At 32.1% G+C, this 23,549-nt stretch overlaps 1 protein-coding gene across 2 annotated transcripts in view; it reads left to right on the plus strand.

Moving 5' to 3' along the window:
- The window catches only part of Gbs-70E (Glycogen binding subunit 70E), a 37,923-nt gene extending 17,976 nt beyond the window's left edge, over positions 1-19,947 (plus strand). For both annotated transcript variants that reach the window (XM_073980479.1, XM_073980480.1), the window contains 2 exons: positions 16,125-16,328; positions 16,392-19,947. In XM_073980479.1, coding sequence (XP_073836580.1) covers positions 16,125-16,328; positions 16,392-16,908 — 721 coding nt within the window. In that variant the 3' untranslated portion in view covers positions 16,909-19,947. The remainder of the gene's footprint in view (positions 1-16,124; positions 16,329-16,391) is intronic.
- Positions 19,948-23,549: the final 3,602 nt, after the last annotated feature.

Consider the following 23,549-nt stretch of genomic DNA (forward strand, 5'->3'; position numbering starts at 1 on the left):
TCGATTAATCCACCCAATTTTGTTATTAGTGGTCCTACATTCTTGTCCCAGACATACAGCTGTTTTTAAATGAAATAAAATGAAAATAGAGATAGTTCATATTGTGTTATATAACCTTGACAGTTCAAAGCTATTAAACTGTTAATATCTTATTCCACAATTATGAACAAGCTTCCAAATTCTAGACATTCTCAATGAATATTAATTGGCCAAAAAAGAAAAGAACTACATACCTACGAAGCACATTTTGCTTAAATTGCAAACTTTAACTTACAAAGTGAATTTTTGGTGAGCAATTTGTGTCTTACTAACCTTCATTCAATGTTACTGAACTCTCTATGTGTAGTTTAATGTATTGATGACGATATACGTTTATTGTACATTGATATCATTGTGTAATATAAAATAATTTTACGCGAATATGTATGTTGTTTGTGGTTTATACAACAAGTTTAAATTACATATGTTTATATATGTAAACGTGAAAATGGAACGGTTTTGAAGATATTAACACTTAAATGTAAATAAAGATTTGCTGTTTACGCTGTGTTTACAATAGAGTTTTTTTCCGGGTTAACCTCCTTAATGATGATTTATTTGTCATATATGCAATGGTGTTGACAATTTAAATCCACCGGATTAACTAAATCTAAACTAATAGTGCGTTTAGATTAACTAAATCCACTCCATTTGAAATGTCAATTCCATAGTGTATATGTCAAATAAAACCCAGTCGATTTATAACTAGAATTAAATTGACGTATATACTGTTACGGAATTAGATTTAACTAATCTCCGTGTAGACGTTGTTTTATTCCCCAGTACGATTTGTACCAAATAAAACAGGGTTCGTTTCAGATTACGTTTCTACAATGCTTTATTTACTTTATTACACTTATTCAGAACCGACTTTAATTACTAAGCACACAGCAAGTCTCTAGTTAGCACGCAGCTATTCTTTAACCGATCTGTTCAGTTCAACGCTTAAAACACAACTCACTCGTCATTGCCAGTTCCCCTGTATTTATATCCCACAGTCTCCCTGGTCTAGAATTATCCAGTAATCTGGCAACATCTCGAATCTGTGCAACGAACACACAGACGCACATTCGCACTAAGCGAACAACCATACTCACATACATACGTGGGGCGAATACAGGCGGACGACAAGCACAGTAATGACGTTATTACAACAACAAACAAATACACGAAATACAAGAAGTAGAGACTAAACGATAATTACATGATTATGGCAAGACAAATAAAAGCACATTAATAAAAGGTAAAGTAACATCTAGAATAATGAAGAGAGTTCTACATGGTAGTTGTTGTTGCTTAAATAAAGTAACTGCGTAATAAAAACTTTACGTTACAATTCAAATTTTTAAATTAACGGAAATTAAACTAAATTAACCTAAACCTATCAGTTACATTCGTAACAATACTATGAAATTGACCTTTGAAATCGAGTGGATTTATAAGTCCAAACCATGATGAAATAATAAGGTGGAGCTAACGGCAGCGTCGTGGTTTCAATCTGTCAAATTTTTTGTTATTTTGAATAAATTCTATGAAAGCGTAAACAAAAAATATACAGCCTGTTTCACTATGTCGAACGAAAATCAACTAAACTCGTGTATGATTTTTAGATTTTGCAGTTGTTTTAAAGGAAACACAAAGTCAATTTTGCCATGAAAACCAAAGTTTAGGTGTTTTTCGTTCGCAATCATTGTCTTTCGACATAGTGAAACAGGCCCATAGTTGTTGTTCTACTTACGTGACCTGGTAAATAGATCTTGGTCTAAACGTACTATAAACGTACTGTTATTTTCGTCCAGTGCGTTTGTACATACCATGGTACAAATACACAGGTAGCCGCATCGGCAATTGTTGGCAACATAAGATGTCAAAATTTGACATCAATTCTATGCTATTGACACATTATGTTACCATCAGCTGGCATGATAATGCTACCTGTATTATTGTACCATGGTACATACATACCATGGCGGAATAAAAAGGTGTTACATCACACTAATTATGCCAATAACCATACTAAACGTCAAAATTTGTTCACAATAACGCATTACTGTGAATTGCTTGTTTACCTTTTGTATGCGATTTTATTCACAATAATGTGATATTCAGCTGTTTTTTGTGTAGTACCTGTATTATTGTGCCACGATACATACATGATTCCATTTGATGACTTAAAAGCCTGTTTATATTATAACTTTTTGCGGGGTTAACCTCCTTTATGAGGATTTATTTGACGTATATCTAATAGAATTTACATTTGAAACCCAGTGGATTTGTTAAATCCGTTTATTATAGTACGTTTACATATAACCGGATTGAATAAACCCATCGGGTTTCAAATGTCAATTCCATTGCGTATACGTCAAAATACATCCTCATAAAGAAGGTTAACCCGTTTTAATTGTACAGAACACGTTTTCGATCCCTTATAATATGATATTTGACAAAACAATCGCATTTACATCTCAAAGATTTTAATAAAAGTGTTGTTTAAGTTTTTGATTCCATTGAATATATGTCAAATAAATCACGCGTTTTGCCCCAAATAAATGTTTTATTCTTGGTTAATCGAGCCAATGGTAAGATTGAGTTTATGCTCACTTCCGTAATGTTAGCTCTATTTGCATCTATTTCTCAGTTGTTTTACATTTAACGTAAAATAAATAGAGGAAGAGCAGTTTTCTATTGAAATAACTGCTAATATAAACGTAGTCTAAGTGTTTTTAAATTCCTCATCTCTTTCTCTTTGTTGGATGAAATTAACCGTCATGCACATCGCCAATATTTTCACGCTAGCTTTCGTAGCTAGCCCTGTCGATTAAGCAAATCTAAATAAAATGCGAAGTTGTTTATTGGCGCCAGTTTCGATTTCATTTTCAACCAATCGAACATTCATACGAACATGAATACGTTCATTATTAAATTGTTAGACTATAATTGCCACATACCCACATTCATTAACTACAAATAAATACATATATAATATAAAATAACTATATGTATATGCCTGTGGCTTTGTAACCACTTACATTTATTTAAAGAATACAAACTATCAACAGCAGCAAATATACTCGAAAATTATATTTTAATTATTATTTTGTCAATAGAAACAACTCTCAAAAGCATACTTCATTAGATGTGGATGACGGCAAGAAGGGAACATACAATAAATGTCCGCCATATTATGAGTTGTAATTAAGCTACAAAATTTACTAATGGATTTCCATTTATAAAATATCACATCTAAAACCCCTCAGATAGTTTTTCTCTAGACTGTGCGAAGCACGAGACCCACGCGATAATTAAGATAAGTTAAATATTTGTTTAAGTGTGAAGTTTGTCAACCCAGCCAGCGAAGCAGTCATTTAAGTTTTGAGATAATATCAAATATATAGGAAGTATAAAAAGGGGTCTCAAAATAGTTAAAATGTAAATATAGCCAGCTTAACTTTAAGCATTATCGTTAAGGTGATTGGTTATAGTACCCATAAGTTTGTTTAGGATTTTATGTAACTTACAAATTATTACAAAATATCTAAAATGGGATAGTTATTTTAAACAAATCGTTTAAAATTGGAAATACTTGAATAAGAGATTGATGTTTAATAGATTACACTGTGCAACATTTTTGAGCCAATCGCGTGCAAACAACTTCTGTCCAGAATTTTATGAAAGTAGAGGACCAATAGGCAAAAACCATATTTGGGTTTTGTTTTCTTAGATCGGGTTCGATTTTTATGGCCTCATCTAAACATGGTTAAAGATCGAATTTTTAAAACAAATCGGGGCTGTATGTTTGAAACCAATACGAATCTTGTTTTGACATCTGCAGCAAACTTGTAGATAAGAGCAAGAAGAAAATATTTGGAAGAATAGTGAATTCGAAAAACTGCATTTATTGCTTCAAATTTTGCAGTATATCTAAATATTCTCTAATTTGTGTATATTTCGCAGTCTATCTCCCAAAATGTTAAATTCTTCTTTATGCTACCTTTTGGGAAAATATTCTCTGGAATGTAATACACAATTCTTCAGAACATTATATTGTTGTAAAATGCCTCTATCGCCTTGTTTATAGCAAATTTTTCAACAACAATTTGGTAAATATTTTAATAATTCATTGAAATCCCCAACATGAGAATACACAGCCTGTGTGAACATTGTTTGAAATAAGTTTGGTAAAAGGTATGTTATGAAATACCCCTTAAACAACGTGAAATAACCATTTTAGAGTTTCAGAATGTTCTGAAGAATTGATGGTCACATTATTTGGACAATTTTTAGAATGTTTACTTGTTTCAACTCCCAACAGTTTAGTTGCTACTGACCAGGATTTCAAAGATTATGTAAACTTTTCTATATTTTAACGAGTTTGATGCGCTAGATGCAGCTTTCCCTTGTTCATCTGTTTGACACTTATGTTCTACTACTATAGGGCTACAATATTGCTGAAGGCTGCAAAGCAAATTTCTTATTAGTTTCGGAGATAATGGTCCGATCACTGGAAAAAAGGCTCATTTTAGGTCGGTTTAGATGAGGCCATAAAATCTAAACCCGATCTAAGAACACAAAACCCAATTAAGGTTTTTGTAGTCTTAATATGTAGTTTCAGAAAATGCCCATTAGAAGTTGTTTGCATTTCCAGTGTTGCACAGTGTTATTAGACATTTTAATAGAATTAATTTATGATACATTTATATGTGTTTTCAAAATTAATGTCATCATATAGGTCATTTGCATTATTTTAATGATAATCTAAACGATTAAGATAGCATTTATACTAGCTATTAACAGTTTATTTTTATTTGATTTTATCTGATTAACAGTTTATTTTTATTTATGTAACATATAAAACATGAGATTGTATTTCACATAAATCATAATAAATCTAATGTCATGAACGGTGTATAAACATATTCTAAGATTTATAGTACTGATTTGTACATAAAAGCTCTTTGGTAAACAAAGTTTTAAATTCTTTTTATAAAAATATTCCAAAATATTATTTTAATATTGGTGGTCATACCATTTGTGGTCATCATTTGTTTACATATTTACACAATTCATCAACATTAATTGACGTTTCCACTTTGCCCTAAGACGTCATTGCAGCTTGTCATCGCAAAAACTGAATTAAAGTAAATATCGTCTTTTTTGTGCATCTGGCATAATGCCGACAATTGCTCTATTTTAATGTTTTGATTTTTTCGTTTGTTTACAAATGCAATTTCAATTGACATTTTATAAAAGAAAACGACGCTACATATGTCACGACTGGCAAAGATTAGAATTTTTGGCGCAATGTAAATACTGTGTACTAGAATTAAGGTTTTGTTTATTTTGATCGTATACAATCTATATATACGGCCAGTTTGGCTGCCTAACGGTCTATCATCATGTTATGTATCCACTAACAAAAAAACAGTAAAAGTTTAAATTTAAAAATAAATGTATTTTTGTCACACAGCAATATACACAACATATAAAAACCACTATATACACATTGAAAGACATAAATAAAAAAATAAGCAAAATACTATTTGTGTTTTATGCTGATCACGTGAACAGAACGTGTTTGACTCATGAGGAGGACACTGTTTGAGAAGTGTTCTTCACGTTTTCTTCAGAACCTATTTCGCTTACGCATACACTAGTAATGTTTTATTTATGTATGTATATGAATGGAAAATTTCTTTTTTTTTTTTTTGTAATAAATTTGTAGATTTTTGTAAAATTACTACATCTCCTATGAAATTTTGTCATGAATTTCTAGGTAGTAGCTCTCTGTATGTCTGGCCGTATACCTTATCGTCAATAGATGAAGATAATTTACACACACGCTTTTATTTCATTTCCAAACATTACAACTACAGTATGTTTTATTTACAAATGATTATTTGTTATGCTTATTGTACCATAGTGTGCCTGATAAGCATAAACACTCTGTTGAAGGCAGTAAAATGTCTTACTTTTACACAACATAACCCTGATAATAACAATGAAAATAATAATTATTGACTTGTTGGTTTTAACGTTTTTTAATTAATTAGTGACTCGAAGTGAAAGTATATGCCGTGTAAAGCAATGTTCTATGTATATTAAACTGTGAGTAAGTTATAGTACGTTTATATATAACCGGATTTAACAAACCCACTGGGTTTTAAATGTCAATTCCATTGCTTATATTTCAAATAAATCCTCAAAAAGAAGGTTAACCCTGCAAAAGACTAAAATATAAACATGACCTTAACAAATGCATGCGTCATTTAAGTTGTCAATTCCAGAGAATATCTGCTAAATAATTGAAGTAAATTCTCAAAACACCTGTTTTAAACGCAAATGTAAAATGCGTTTTATAAATGAAAAAAATAAATATTTTTTGCTTCATTGTGGCACACAAAAAATTAAAGAGCATTCTGAATTGGCCTTTTCTAGAAAATATGCAATATGGATTCGATATATTTTTTGGGCTGTGTTCATATACACATTGTATTTTTAGTGATTAGATTATTTTATAATGCACAACAACATTCTAAAAATACATATGTACGATAATAAATATTATTAATAACATCAAAGCCAAAACAAAGACATTTTTATAGAACCAATGTCATTTTTGTATATATTATTTAAAAAAATAAACAAAATGAACAATTTCGGAAATATAGCATCCTTAATAAATTCAAAAACAGCTGTTCGACTAAAGTTGTATTCCAAAACATGCAAGATAGTACTACGTAGCGCTATATTTTCATCAAACAGGTTTTACTTATTTTATTAAGTGCCAGTGTAAATTTGGTTTAGTACTATATTTCCAAATTAATTCTAGAAAAGCTTACCCATAGCCTGTGTTTAGACACACAAATTTCTCGGGAGAGGGCGGAGAGAAAAGAGCTCCTCAATACTCTTTCCTACCCCCAATTGCCTAAAAACTGAACTTACTTTCCCGAGAAATTTGTGTGTCTAAACACGGACATAGCAAAATGTGTACTTCTCTTATAGTACGTTTTGATTTACGAAAACGAGTGGATTTCATCTTTGCGTATACGTCAAATGAAAACTCATCTGGAATCCATTGGATTTCATTTGACGTTTAAGCAATAGAATTGACAGTTGAAATCGAGTGGATTACGTAAATATAAACGTACTATTAAAGATATGGCGCAGAATGATGCTTTCTTCTATTTTTTGCTACACAAATTCGGTCGAATATAGTTGTTGCAATTTCTGCAATTTTTCGGTTCTCGCACATTTTGAACCAATTTGTAACGGGTGATTTTTTAAGAACTATAGGAAAGTTTTTCAAAAACATACACATAAAATTCAGAAAAATGGATGAAATCTTTATTTGAATCGATAGTACGGCCATATAATTTAATGTTTTAAGATTATTTCATGCAAATGTTGACCGTGACTGCGCCTCAAATGGTCCATCCGCTTGGTCCAATTTTGGTATACATGAGCTTTAACATAGCCCCACAAAAAATAGTCTAAAGGCGTTAAATCGCACGATCTAGGCGGCCAATTCTGTTTATTAACGTGTCTATTGAGCCAAAAATGAGTTCGTCGCTGAACACAATTTTTCGAATAAAGTGGATTTTCATTAATTTAATTAATCGAGCTTTTTATTACCTAAGGAGATTATAATACGTTTATATATAACCGGATTTAACAATCCCACAGGGTTTTAAATGTCAATTCCATTGGTTATATGTCAAATATATCCTCACAAAGAAGGTTAACCCGGCAAAAAGGCTCTAATGTGTACGGCGTTTTACATTGAAAAATTGATATCTAGCGAAGTCCTACACACACACATCAACCACTATGCGACGATCGTTTCGTTAGCTGGTTAGGCTAACATCATCAGGCATATTAGATGTTGTTGTTGTTGCTAGACAATTTTCGCCATTTGGAGCTCCTATTTATACATCCAAGATTGCAATTTTGAATTTGTGAAGTTCAAATTGAAGTTTTTTATTTCCAAAGACGACTCATTTGTCCCCCTTCTATTCCAGAAATCAATTTTTTCAATGTTGCATTCATATTACAGTCGATGGCTTTTTTCCATCGTAGACTGTATATATGTATGTCTTTCACATCGAAAGATTTTTTAAGTGGATTGTGGTTTAGAACGCTAAGACGTCAGCAACATTGTCTGTTAGTTGGCGACGACCCAGGTTCGAATCCCAGCCGGGCTCAGCTGAATGTTTTATTTTTAAGTTTTTGCCTTTTTAGGGGCGAAGGCCATTATTTGTGAGATTTAATTAATTTAATTAATCGAGCTTTTTATGACCTAAGGAGATTACATTGAAAAATTAATATCTAGCGAAGTCCTACACACACACATCAACCACTATGCGACGATCGTTTCGTTAGCTGGTTAGGCTAACATCATCAGGCATATTAGATGTTGTTGTTGTTGCTAGACAATTTTCGCCATTTGGAGCTCCTATTTATACATCCAAGATTGCAATTTTGCATTTGTATAGTTTAAATTGAAGCTTTTTATTTCCAAAGACGACTCATTTGTCCCCCTTCTATTCCAGAAATCAATTTTTTCAATGTTGCATTTATATGGATTTTCGTTGTTGTAAGATGTTGTTCGTTTGTAAGACGATTCTTTGTTAAATTATAGACAAAACTGAAGATGTTTGACAGTGAAACAAAACACGAAACGTCCGTCAGTAGAGTTGTTAAAATCTAGTTCGTTTGAACGACCTAGTTCAAAATATAGTTCAGTGGACACCGGTTGTTTTCATGAACGAACTGCGAATGAGTTATATTATCTCTTTATTTTAATAAAATAAATCATACGCAAACGAACTATGGTACTGAACTAGTTCACTGGATTTAACAACTCTATCCGTCAGCTGTTTAAACCAGTGTTGCCAAAAAGATAATAGATAAAAAATCACCCTTTATATGTACCCAGGCCTTTACATCCTCTGATATAGTGAAACAATTGTCCAGCATTTATCATCTTTATTTATTTTCATTTGACCACTTGCGGTTTATTTGAGGAGAGACATATAAAATTAAATCGAGCGCGCTCTTGTCGTAATAATGACTATGTACTGTCATTAAATTTTGGTGCATTGAAATTGTCGATAGTTTCACATAATAGCTCTGTTCCTTTACGTTCAAGAATCTTCAAGTTTTACCGCTTTTTACTCGAAAAGCGTTCCTTTACTTCAGACACAATACAATTCATATAGGAGCAGTTTACAACTTTTACTACTCTTGCCGGTTTTACCATTTTCAGAAGTAAAGGAACAGACCAAATATGTACAAAATACATAGTTGTAAAAAGTGACAGTTCATATGCATAATACATATCGTAAAAAACTTTAAACTATAAATTAATCAATCAAATAGGGAAATAAATCACCTTTCGAAAATTACAATATTCCTCATTTTTTCCTAATTTTAATATTTATTGAAATGAATGAATTGACAAAGCACAAATCTCCAAATATACACATTTAAAATGTTTATGTTAACGACCCTATCAAGTGTGCCGTTTTAGAGTAGGTGCATTAGCGCTGAGTGTGTATTGTTTACCTCTGTAAATGGGGAAAGAAAGAGTGAGCGCGCAAATGTGTTACCTTATGTTTGGTGTTGGGTTTTTTGATCACGCGTTTAATGCATGTTGCACATTTCACACGCAACAGGTTTTCTTCTGTTTTTTATTTTGCCCAGCAACGATTGTTTGATTTCTTGTAGTCATTTTTTTGTTTTCTGTTTAAATATTCATAACATTTTTATAAATATGTATGTACGTCTGTGTGTAGTATGTGGAGATATAAAAATAGCTCAACAACTGGTTGTACATTAAGACAATTATCAACTGAGGATGTTTTCTGTTCTTAATGGCGCTTAAAACAGTTTCTTCGTTTATAGTTTTATAGATTAGTGTTGATTTTGTGATCGTTACATGGTTAATTTAGTTATGCATGTATATTAGGTAATCATCTTGATTTGAATAGGGAGATTTATATAATCGTAATTAATTTTTAATAAGTTTGCCCACCACTTGTTTTCAAGCCGGATTTGAATTAGGTAGTTGCAACAATATACCTACTAATTAAAAACTATAATATAACTCGTGTCTAGTATCCCAATGCGGGTTTTGAATGAAAATGGATGATTACTTTATCCAATATAAGCTGCATGGTACAAATACACAGGTAGCCGCATCGGCAATTGTTGGTAATATAAGATGTCAAAATTTGACATCAATTCAATGCAATTGACACATTATGTTACCATCAGCTGGCTTGATAATGCTACCTGTATTATTGTACCATGACTTCGAGTTACAACCATGGCAGAACTACCAGGTAGTGGTATCACACCAGCTGATCGAATATGAAAAGTCAAATCCCTTTATAAAAAAATTATTTTTGTTGTAATTTCCCCAACAACATAAAGAAAGTTTTGACATAACATATTCAAAATTTTACGATGCCACTACCTGGTTAATTGTGCCATGGTTACAACTCTTGTAGGTTTTGCAGCAGAGCTATCAGATATTCCAAGAGTTAATAGTACGTTTACATATAACCGGATTTAATAAGCTCACTGATGCTTGGTTTACATTTACGAAATCCACTCGATTTCAACTGTCAATTCCATTGCTTAAACGTCAAATGAAATCGAATGGATTTCAGATGAGTTTTCATTTGACGAATTGACAGTTGAAATCGAGTGGATTTCGTAAATGTAAACATAGTTTGAGTTTCAAATGTCAATTCAATTGCGTATACGTCAGATAAATCCTCATAAAGAAGGTTACTTACTTATAGACTATTTATATTACAGCTTTTTGCGTGGTTAACCTTCTTTATGAGAATTTGTTTAACGTGTGTACAATGGAATTGACATTTGAAACCCAGTGGGTTTGTTCAATCCGCTGACATGTAAACGTACTATTAGATGGCTTTTATATTAATTAGAAAATCATGTTCCATATGGTGAACTAATGCTTTGTTTACATTTACGAAATCAAGCCAACTATATAAGTCCATATTAGGTCTGTACGATAACTCAAAAGTTTGTACAAATTTGTACAAACTTTTTCAAAATGCTGTTCGATAACTAACTTGTTCAATAATGGAGAAATGAGAAGTACTTGCAAGTAGTTGCAAGAACTTGCAAATACTTTTTACTTGCGAAGTTATCGAACAGGCCTGTTTACATCAGGCAATTTTCTTGCGGCAATTGTCAGTTTGAGTTGTGAGAGAGGGTGTTGAGAGGCAAAGGTTTACCATATGTTTCACCTCTCTATCCTTGAAAATTACAATTGCCGCAAGGAAAATTGCCTAATGTAAATATGGACTTACTTCAGAACTAAAAAGTTTCAGCAATTTTTGTTTTGTTTCGAAAATCATCGTAAATTATAGTACGTTTACATATAATTGGATTTTGTAAATCCCCTGGATTTCCGATGTCATTATATAAATCTACGTCAACTAAAACTAAATCTTCATAAAAAAGATAACCCTACAAAAAGCTCCAATTAAGTCAACAATATGAACATGTTACATTTAAGATTTCTGGTTTAAATGCTATGTTATATATTTTTATGCCATGAAGGCTTTAGTATAACTGAGGAATAAATAAATAAAAATAATGTAAAAGCTGCAACAATTTTTGACAGTTGGCTCTTTTGCAACTTTTACCATTAAAAAGTACGGTAACGAAGCTTTTGTACACATTTGTTTCGAAATTAAATCACATCTGCATAAACAATTCCCTGTTGTTGTACTTTTATTGTTTAATTCTGACATGGTGGTCTACGACTATTGCATTTTTATGCGTTTTTCTCTTTCAAGAAAAGAAAACAAATAAATTTATTAACCGACAGACAAAATGTAGGCGTATATAAAAATGTTGAGGTTTTTTATGCCAGACAAAAATAAATACACAAAAAATGCAATTGCAGAGAATTACACATTCAACAACAGTAGAAACATGAAATTTGAATTTCGATAACATTAATAAAAATTAATGGTTTTTTTTCGTGTATATTATTTTGTACCGATACTGCCAAGAAACGTGATTTCATACTATAAAAATAATATGAACATTTTTTGGTAATTTGGTAAATTTTTCTGTGAATGCGATGCATTTTCAAAAATAAAATATTTAAATGCCATTTACACCATCGTTTATTGTCATTATAAACTCAAATCTCCCGAAAAGATATTTTAATAAATGAAGTTATAGTACGTGTACATATTATTTACTTACGTACATGTCAAATCTGCGTGTGTCAAATAAATCCACATAAAGGGGTTAACCAAAAGAAGTGTAATGTAAACATGACAGATCCATTTAATTATGAGTGTAAATCATGGCACAATTACCCAGGTAGTGGTATCGTAAAATTTTGAATATGTCATGTCAAAACTTTCTTTAGGTTGTTGGGGAAATTACAACAAAAATAATTTTTTTATAAAGGGATTTGACACTTCATATTCGAACAGCTGGTGTGATACCACTACCTTGGTAATTGTGCTATGGTGTAAATGTAATTTTAGTGTGACGAACGAAACACGACTAAATGGCAACCCTATAATATATTCTTATAGTAAGTTTACATTTACGAAAACCAGTGTAAAACGCATTTTACAATAAGGATGTTTTAAAAAAACAGGCATCATTTAAGTTGTCAATTGCATGCAATATCTGTCAAATAAATGACGTAAACTCCCAAGACAACTGTTTTAATTACAAGTGTAAAATGTTTAACTCAGATAAAGCCACCGGCCGTTTAAACGCCACAAAAAATGGTTGCAAAAATTGACATAAAACTCTGGTCATATCGAATATGTTTGTGGTTTTTTCTTGCGTTTTGTTATAGTATTGTCTGGTATCTATCATTTCACGCTTATAAAGCTTCATTTGACCTATGCATTTTCACGCAATTGGCCTAATAGTACGTTTAGTAGTAGTAGTAGTACCGGATTTAACAAATCCACTGGGTTTCATATATCAATTGCTTGGCATATATGTACGTCAAATAAATACTCATTAAGAAGGCTAACCCTGCAAACCCAGGTTTTTTTTTAAAAAAAAATTACTCTTTTGTAATTTTCGACTTTTGATGAAAATTTAAATAAGGGATAAAAGTTTAATCATAAATGCTAGATTCATATAAAGTCAGGGATTTGTTAGGAATAAAGTAAGAGTATTTTCTCAATCACACACACCAAGGGATTGGCATATAAGAATACACCTATATTACCCTCCAAATTTTTTGCCACTTTTAAAAGAAGGCCCGATTGCAGGAAAACTAAACCTTTTAGAGAAAAAAGTTATTATTAAAAAATGCTTAAAAAGACTCAAAAATATCATTTTTATATACAATTTGATTTTTCTCGCAAAAAATTCTCGGAGCTAAGTGGGTTAATTGCCGAATGAAATTCAATGGATTTCAAATGAGTTTTTATTTGACATAAACGCAATGGAAATGACAATCGAATCCACTTAACAAATATTTTTAAATTCATTACCGACTGCATTACAATGTAATGATATTTTATTATTCTAAGCCTTAGGTAAGACCAATTAAAGAACTTAAATAAGACAAATGCTAAAATATTAAGTACACCAATACGTGGCTTTATATTCTGGCAAAAATACAAATGATGCATGAGGGGGCCTTTTCAATTCTTCATTCTTTTTCGGCAGAATCAATTGGCATAAACAACCAAAACAATGGGTACATTAACATTGAGACACGTTTGGCAATAGCCACCTGACAGAAAACAAGTAAAATCCAAATTTACAGATTGGCATTTTATTTGAAGAAACAAAATGTCGTCGCTTTTTATGGCGTTCAATTTAAATAATGCAAAATTAAATTCTTGGCAGAGAAAAAAGAAATCACATAAAAAAACACCAAACACATTCAGTTACTTTTTATGAATTTATATCGAAAGGCGTTGATTCGAAAACAAACCATCCCTCTGGCGCCAAATGATCAAATACCATTTGCCCTATCACCTCTCTGAAAAGAAATCTCCGTACAACCGAAAATGTCTTACATTCTGGTCAGGGCCAGTACAATTGGATGCTGCAAACACAAAAATGAAAACAAATAGAAGAAAATTGAAACCCGATGTCAACGAACGTATTTGCTTTTGTTCTTTACGAATTCGCGATCACTTGAAAATTTCAAAACACGTAAAATAAACACCTTTGAAATCATCCATTTGAAGAGTGTATGTAGAATGCATTTTGATTTCAAAATGAAAGAATCGTATGATATTTTTGCATGTTTGACAATAAAATTAAGACACTAATCAGAATTTATTAATATGAACGCATATGCGGCCTTATTCGTTCCCGATATAAATTTTTGTTGTTCAAAAACATTATTAAAAGTTGGAATCCTTTTACTGTATTTTTGGATGCAAAATGAAAATGCAAAATATTGAGCCATATTTACATTAGAGTTTTTGTCGGATTACCCTTCATTGCGAGGATTTATTTGACATATTGGCAATGGAGTTAACATCCAGTAGACTTATTAAAGGCTGTTGTATGTAAACCTACTATTAGAACCAAATTTTTATAATTTTACCCACATTTGCAAACTTTTTCCTTAAAAAGCGTTCCCGTACGCCAAAAAGTTTCAAAATGTTTACTTCTCAGTTATTCCCGGTCCACACTAGAGCGATTTCAATAAAATGTGTAATTTCATGAAATAAGGCGTTCTTAGATCGAGTTCCTCACTTCAGCAAAAGCATAAAATGAGTCCCGGTCCACATTAGAGTGATTTCATTGAAAACCATTTCATTAATTACGAGTTCTTAGATCCAGTTCCATACTAAACTTATTTTATAAAATAGCTCTAGTGGGGAACTTAATCTATGAAGCCTTATTTCATGAAATTATTTCATTGAAATCCTATTTGCACTTAACCGGATTTAATAAACACACTGGGTTTCAAATGTCAATTCATAGCATAATACCCCGGTTACACTATTGAAGGTTAACCCACTGGGTTTAATAGATCCAGTGGGTTAATCTTTGCTGGTTACATTTAGCTTTTCGAGGATATAAACTGTCAGCTGATGTTTGTTTACGTATACATACAAAATAACTAATAAAGTCGTGTTTTACACTTTTACAATTTCTCGTATGAGATATCGTCCCCTCTTTGCTCATATTGGTATATTTTACACACAGGGATACATTTTTGTATCATGGTATCAAGCGTACTTTTTGTTAAAAAAGTGTCTAATGTAAAAAAAAATAAATAATTTTATGATTTTCAAATAACTTTAGATTTATTAACTCCATAAAATCTCATGCGACCAATCGTAAACGTGTAAAACACGACTAACTCTGTTGCAAAAACAGTTGCAACTTTTGGTACTTTTTGAGTAGAGTTGGATTTTTTTGCACAAATACCGAATACAACACTGTATTTTTGGTGGATTTGTGCCGGATTTAAAATAAACCCAGTCATAAGAGGATTTAATTTTTGTATGGCAAATCTGGTCAGATTTGACCAGATTAAGCAATAAATCCTCATGAAGTGGGTTAACCCGGCAAAAAGCTGTAGTGTAACCGTGCTATAAGGGTCAAATAAATCCTCATAAAGAAGGTTAACCCGGCAAAAAGCACTAATGCAAACACCGTTTAAGCGTTCTCCTAAGAAACTTTTTACAACGCCAATTTGGGCAAGCAAAAAGTTGCATACTAGAGTAATTTCAATGAAATTTTGACATAAAACTTTGCATTTTTGGGAAAAAAATCATAATTTCAAGAAACTAGTGTACACGGTTTCATGTGTTCTGCAATTTTGCTTTGTTGCAATATTCGTATGAAACAAACAGACCGTTTTATTTTACATTTTCTTTTACTTTCATGTCAAAATTTCAGTGAAATTACTCTTAGTGTGGCCCGGAACTTGGCTGGTGCTCTGACAATAAGGTTACGTTTACATTAACTCACATTGTTATGATTTATTAAACACAATTACAGATATTATTTAATTATAAACTCTCTCAAAATCAAATAAATAAATAATTTCTAAATCCTAATTTTTGTTTTTTTTTTTATTTCAGCCATCCACGTAAAAAAGTAATATTTGCCGATGATGAAGGTCTATCCCTGACACAGGTCAGGGTCATGTCTGAACCCTCTAATGTGCCACCATACTGGAGTGTGAAATTTTTGGAACAAATTACTCAAGGTTTGGTTACCCCACATCCTGCCGATCAGTGGACAGTTGATTTTAAACAACCTGCTTCCGATTACTTGGTCTTTAGGTAGGTCTTGTCACCCACTATCTTGAGGATATATTTTAATTGTCTCTTTTGTTTTGTTTTTAGACAAACCATTGAACGAGATTTTGTTTCACTTGAAAATGTCATTGTCAAAGATGAGGAGTCAATTGTTGTGGGTACTGTGAAAGTAAAGAACATTTCCTTTGCCAAGGAGGTGATTGTACGCGTTACCTGGGATGACTGGAAGAGCCAACAAGATATATTTTGTACCTATAATCGAGCATATGGGCCTGCCACCTGCGCCCATGTTATATTCGATACATTCTCATTCAAGATTACCCTACCACCATCTTCCAAACGCTTAGAATTCTGCATATGTTACCGTGCTGATGGTCAGGAGTACTGGGATAATAATGGAGGCAAAAATTACACCATCACTAAGCGTTCGCCATTTTATTACAATGCCTTGTCACCGTATGAGAAAAACAACTCATCGTCCGCAATGCGTAATTCCGCCTCATGCCAGAGTCAAGTGAGATCAGCACTAAGTGCAGCTTTAGCCAATAAGAATCCTGATTCAACCCAACAAAATTTGCAGCAAGAACCAAGTCCTTATTGGTAAAAAAATATATTGCTGATCGCTAATAGGATTTTGAAGAAAACAGTTTGCATTAAGATGAACTTGTACAAGAAAAGCTTTTTAGCTTTAATGCAATAGAGCTGCAGAGCTTTTTTAACAAAATACCCCACAGAGCTTTAAAGTTGTTCCCTTTAATGAAAAAAGCATAGGAATATAATCTACTATATAGAAAGATGGTGGTTATAAAAAGTACATTATCTTTATTATGAAAGAGAAAGGGGCGTAGACGTCAAGAAAAATACATAAATGTCAAATGATGTGATCCAAAATGTGTGTTTTTAAGACATATCAATTGGATCACAAAACTATTATTATTCAAACAGTTTGAAAACGAAAGAAGGATTTTTTTCTTCCAGGGCAGTCCATTTGAAATTTTAACGAATTCTTATTAGTAATTCGTAAAAACGTCGCTTCGGAGCCTTTTAAATGAAAAACCATTTTACTTGATCCATGAAATTTATTAATGAGAAAACTTGTTTGATTATGATCTCCCTTTCTGCTTTGAATTTGGATATCTTTTTACTGGGTTTATATTTGTTTTGTGTTCTTTTATGATCTCCATGTATTAACTTTTTGTTTTAAAAATGTCATGTCAATTTTTCCAAATTCAAATCTGATGAATATAGGCCATGATAAATATTATTCCCATCAGAAATTACATTTTGAGGATTCTAGCATTCTGTAAATATGTATATTGTATAAGGAATTGTCAAATATGTATATCACGTTATAACAAATAATCATGTATATGTAAACGTAACATTATCGTGGAAGTTCGAAAAAACGATTGGTGTTGCCAACGTTTAAAACAGTAAGGCCACATGTCGATTTGGCTACGAAAGCATTTTGACTGCACTTGTACTTGTATCAATTGGTGAGACAATAGGTGTGTTCGTTTACTCAACAATTCGTACAAATTTGTACAAGTTCAGTAACTTCTTGCAATCGGCTAAGGTCTTTTGCATTGTACTGAGGAGTAAACGAACAACATCCAGTAACAATTTGTACAAATTTTGAGTAAACGAACACACTGAATCCAACCTGTAACAAAAGGTAACTTGTAATAATGTCCCTTAAACGTTTAATAGTACGTTTACATTAACGAAATCCTCTCAATTTTAACTGTAAATTCCTATGCGTATACGTCAAATTAAATCCAATGGATTTCAGATGAGTTTTCATTTGACAAACGAATTTACAGTTGAAATCCATTCGATTTCGCTAATGTAAACGTACTATAAGCCCCTTTGCATATACGTGATTAATACTGGATTTATATTTGGGCTTATTAAAATGAAAATAACTCTATATCCATATCATATCAGTAAAATGAATCGAGATTAAGCATTTTAGCATTACAAAACAGCCCTAATGTAAATTCCGTTTTACTATTGTGCCGTGAACAGTTTGACAGATTCTCATACAATATACAAACAGTTTACACTGTGCATAGAAATGAAACTTTATACAATTATTATTGTCGAAATGTTGATCATTAAAACTGATAGTTTATAGTTTCGTTTTATTTACAGACATTTATGTACAATAATATTCATGTCTAATATTTGTGTCAAAATCTGGAGATCAAATCAAACAAGGATTTTCAAATATACAAGTCAAACCATTTCAATTCAAATTCTACGTTTACATTTGCGTTCATTATCATGAAAATTGATGTATCTTCATTAATTTGATAAAGATATTTGTACTTTTTCATCAAATTAATCAAGATTGATCATATTATCATGAACATAAAATGAATTGTAAAATAAATCTTATAAAAAAATAATTGTCTTTAAAAAACTGGTCAATTTTCTTTCACTTTCACTTTTTGTTTCGTCGAGAAAGAATTGAGTTCATGGTTATACACAAAATATGTTTGTTTATATATTGAGGTTTTTACATATGAGCCTCTTTTAAATCCCAAATCTAAATGTCTCTAAAACAAGAACGCGTAAGAATATACTTTAAACCCCAAACTGACTACTACTACTTTTTGATATGACTAAAGAATTTAAATCAGCCGTCTAAGGAACGAACTACCTATTTTTAAACATAAAAAATGCCCCTCAATGTTTGGAGAAAAAATACTTTTAAATAGTTTTACAACAATTTTTTGTCATTTTTTTAATATTTTATGGCCATATATAACATTCAGCACTTACATACAAAAAATGACTATGTTTAATTTGTTTTTATATGTACAAGTTTTTTTTTTATTTTTTGCTTTTTCATCTTTTTATTATTTGATTTTTTTGTTTCTTTTTTCAATACCACCAAACCCAAAAACAATTAAAACAAATTGCTCTACAAATTATCTAGAATTCTTCGAATATGTGGCAAAAATGGTTTATTTCATTATAATTTTTATATGTATTTTTATTTTATACAATTTTTCTTCAATAAATATTAAAACAAAAAAACTAGAAATCCTGCAACTTGAAAGACTGAAATTGTTATTGATGAAAAGAAACAAAAAAAAAAAAAACGATCACCCTTGTACCAATTTTCAAATATCATCATTACATGCTTGTATTTTTTGTTTCTAATTTCTGTAAAAAACCCAAAAGTTTCTCAAAAAAGATATAATGTTCAAATGTGTTTTCTTTTCGCCCATATATATGTATATTTTATCTACAATGATTTTTTAATATTTTTTAATAATTTGTGTTTTTTATTTTTGTTATATTGAAAGCTAATTATTGAATGTATATCATTTATTTTAGTTTGTAAATAAAAATACATAAATACTATTCGCAAATAGACATACAAATATCTTTAATTATTTCCTGTGTAATATTTACTTTTAAGCGTTTTTTAGTTATATCCTCCATAGGCCATAGTTGTTCTTTATTTTTATTAATGAACTGTGCGTCCTTTGCTTTGAACAGCCGATTTTAAAAGGACGTTCAATGCTATTATTTTAGTATCATTTTTTTTTTTCATTTTAATGCCATATATTATATACATGTATAGATTTTAAATAAAAGCAATAAATGATATCTATTTTTTAAATGAAAATGCTTTTTTTATTTTTGTTCTGAAATTCATGCAGCATTCTAATTTTTGGGGGTTTTTGTAGAGTTTATGGTTTATTATATGGATTATTATAAAATTACTAGAAAAATTTGACCCGTGAAACAAAAAAATTATAATAAATGATTGCAAAAAGTCTACATATGACCCACAGTGTTGCCGCTTCCTTGTAAACGTGGACAAAAATAGAAGGAGTTGACCCATGCTGATTAATGGGCCGATTCCGTACAGCGAGACGAGTCATGTCGCGTCGTCTATCGTCTCTGTGACAAAATTTAAAAAATGCACTACGTACAGCGATAGAAAATAATCGTCGATAACAAGTTATTTTTATTTTTTTTTATTTTATTTTTATTCGTTAGTAAAAATGTACGGCGACAGCTAATTTGTTGTCGCCGGAAAATGAACATTTCGGCGACAAAATTTGACGACGTCAGGCGATATTGCCATACGGAATCGAAAAATGGCATTTGGCAACGCGACACGACTCGCCTCGCTGTACGGAATCGGCCCATAAATTTTGTACAATGACTTATTAGGGCATAGGAATGAAAAAATTCGACTTTGGTCCATATCGGTTCAGATTTGGATGTTGCTCCCATATATATCTTTCCCCGATTTTGCTATAACTCGATCAATTTTAATTGAATAGCCTTCAAATTTAATATGCGATATTTTCTTATGCCCCCGATTAGGTTAAAAGATTTTGACAAAAATCGGTTCAGAGTTGGATATAACCCCCACATATTTATTTCTCCGTTTTTCCTAAAAATCGGTAAATTTTAGTTGAATAACCTTTAAATTTAATATGAGACTTTTTATTAGGCTACTGATCAGTTTAAGCGATTTTGATAAAAAAATCGCTTCAGATTTTGATATCGTCCCGATATATATATCTATCTCCGGTTTTGCTTTAAATCCGTCAATTTTAAATGAATAGCATTTTTACCGATTATGACTGTTCAGATTTAGATATAGACTTTATATATATCTTTCTCCGATTTTCCCGGAATGCCTGCTCCGGAATCTTTTGGTCCGTGCCGGGATAGAAAGTAACCCCGGACCATGGTTGGATATAGACCCCACATATTTATTTCTCCGTTTTTCCTAAAAATCGGTAAATTTTAGTTGAATAACCTTTAAATTTAATATAAGACTTTTTATTAGGCTACTGATCAGTTTAAGCGATTTTGATAAAAAAAAATCGCTTCAGATTTTGATATCGTCCCGATATATATATATATATCTATCTCCGGTTTTGCTTTAAATCCGTCAATTTTAAATGAATAGCATTTTTACCGATTATGACTGTTCAGATTTAGATATAGACTTTATATATATATATATCTTTCTCCGATTTTCCCGGAATGATTGCTCCGGAATCTTTTGGTCCGTGCCGGGATAGAAAGTAACCCCGGACCATGGTTTTTCACCGTTTGTCAGCGTCTCATCCACCACAGGTCGGTGTCGCTGAGATACAACGGGTGTCGCGGATGGGTGCATTTCAGGAACTGTTCAGGCCTGACCTTCCTGAGGGAGTATTACGACTGGGTTTATATTGCTTCGTGCTGCGCCAACACGATCCCCAGTAAGTCAGCCGCAGCCGTTAACACCTGTTCCAGTTCCTGAGAATGTGACATTCCTGCAGTTTAACTGCGATGGTTTTCGAGTCAAGATCAGTGAGATCGTGAATATTATGAGTCGAAGAATTATAATGGTCGCGGCGATTCAGGAAACGAAGCTGAACAGCAACTGCAGTCTTCAGAGTTGTAATGGATTCAACGTTCTTCGCCTGGATCGTACGAGAAGTGGGTGTGGTGGGTTTGCATTCCTACTGCACCAGTATGTCCAGTACAGACCTATCTCGCCTGAGATAGACTCTAGGGACCCGTACTTGGTGTGTATGGGGGTTGCGGTGAGGTGTGGAACCGCCTAGATAGAAATGCAGAATGTGAATATCCCGCCGATTAATAGCTGTGCCCCGCGTTATTCGCCCAACATCAGACCTTTGTTGAGAGGCGATAACCGGCTGGTCCTAGGGATTTTAATGCGCATCATGAGCAATGGCATTCAGCCCTAGGGAATGACCAGAGAGGCACAGATCCGGCTGAGCAAATAGATAGCTCCAAATTCTGCACTGCGAACAAAGACGCACCCACCAGTATTAGAGGAGACTGCCATAGTTCGCCTGACATATTCATCGTGTCAGTTCTCATCTAACAGTTGATGAGCAAACATCGTTTGATCTAAAACAGCTGTTTTCATTTGAGCACGTTTTTTGTTATTTCCTTTTATACCCTAGACAGACGGCAGCGTTAATTCGCATTAACTGCCTTAATTCAAATTAATTCGTGCATTATCCACATTCTTAATGCACAAAATCAAAGGAAATTTAAACTGTATTTAGGTATTTCAATATGGCAATGCTGTAAAAGAGAGCCCATATTCATGTAGGAGAGAGAGCATATTCATGCTCTGAGACACAATTTGCATTGAAAAACAATTGTATTTTGTCAAATTTCCATGTTTAAGAAAATAAAAGGAAAACAAATCAGAAATTTTCGCTTTTCTTTCAAATAAGTAGTGGTCTTTCTCAAATAGAATAGCAGCGAATCGTTTTTCATGCCTTCTAAAAATCTCTTTTTAAAATGTTTATTTTCACAACAACTTTCATTACCCACCCTACCAATTCTATCGAAAATTATATCTTCTACAAATGTTTTTTTTTTAAGTTTTGCAATATTTTTATAATATTAAAAAGTCTCAAAAATATCGCGAATAAATTAAATTTATTTTTGCATTATCGTAGTGAAAAATTCAATGATAGAAAGTATATTTGTTTCGCATATTTTGGCGAACTTTTGTAAAACTTTATGAAATAGTCTGCTGGGTACAAACAAACAACACAAACAGCTGTTTCATAAATGCAGAAACTATCGTCTGTCAGGGTAAAAAGTTAATTCAAATTAAGGAATTTTTAATGCAAATTAACTCTGCCGTCTGTCTAGGGTATTACACTCGATATTTTGTATATCTGCATTTTCTGTCAAAGATTAAATTTATTGAGTGTTTGAAACAAAAAAAAAACTATGAACGAGGTGTACCCCCCTAATTATAATAGGTACGCTGTACTTGATGCTGACAAGAAAAAAACTCAACATACCCTAAAGAGATCACGTTTAGAAGCATCCGACTTTGTGTCTCTCCCAACAAAAAAGCCAAATTATGATGACGTTCCGAGATTTGTGATTGCCTCAGCCGTTTTTACAAATACCACGTGCGAAGTGAAACCATTAGCTTCCTATAATGTGTTTCAGATTGGTAGAGGTATTAAAAACATTTGCCGTGAATATTCCGAAATTTCTGAACTTCGTTGCGGTGACCTACTGATTAAAGCCATCAATGTGAAAGCTTTCAAAAAATTCCTAAGTGCTAAATTCATCTATGTCGTGCCTGTGAAAATAGTTGCCTATGCTACTTTAAATCAGTCACAAGGTCTGATATTCTGTGACAAAATTAAAGCAATATCCGAAGAGGAAATGCTCAAAGATTTAGCCGAATTCGATGTTAGTCCCAATTTACATTAG

The sequence above is a fragment of the Musca autumnalis genome, unplaced genomic scaffold (assembly GCF_047663935.1).
Source record: "Musca autumnalis isolate F117 unplaced genomic scaffold, ASM4766393v1 scaffold_4, whole genome shotgun sequence".
Classification (NCBI taxonomy): Eukaryota; Metazoa; Arthropoda; class Insecta; order Diptera; family Muscidae; genus Musca; species Musca autumnalis.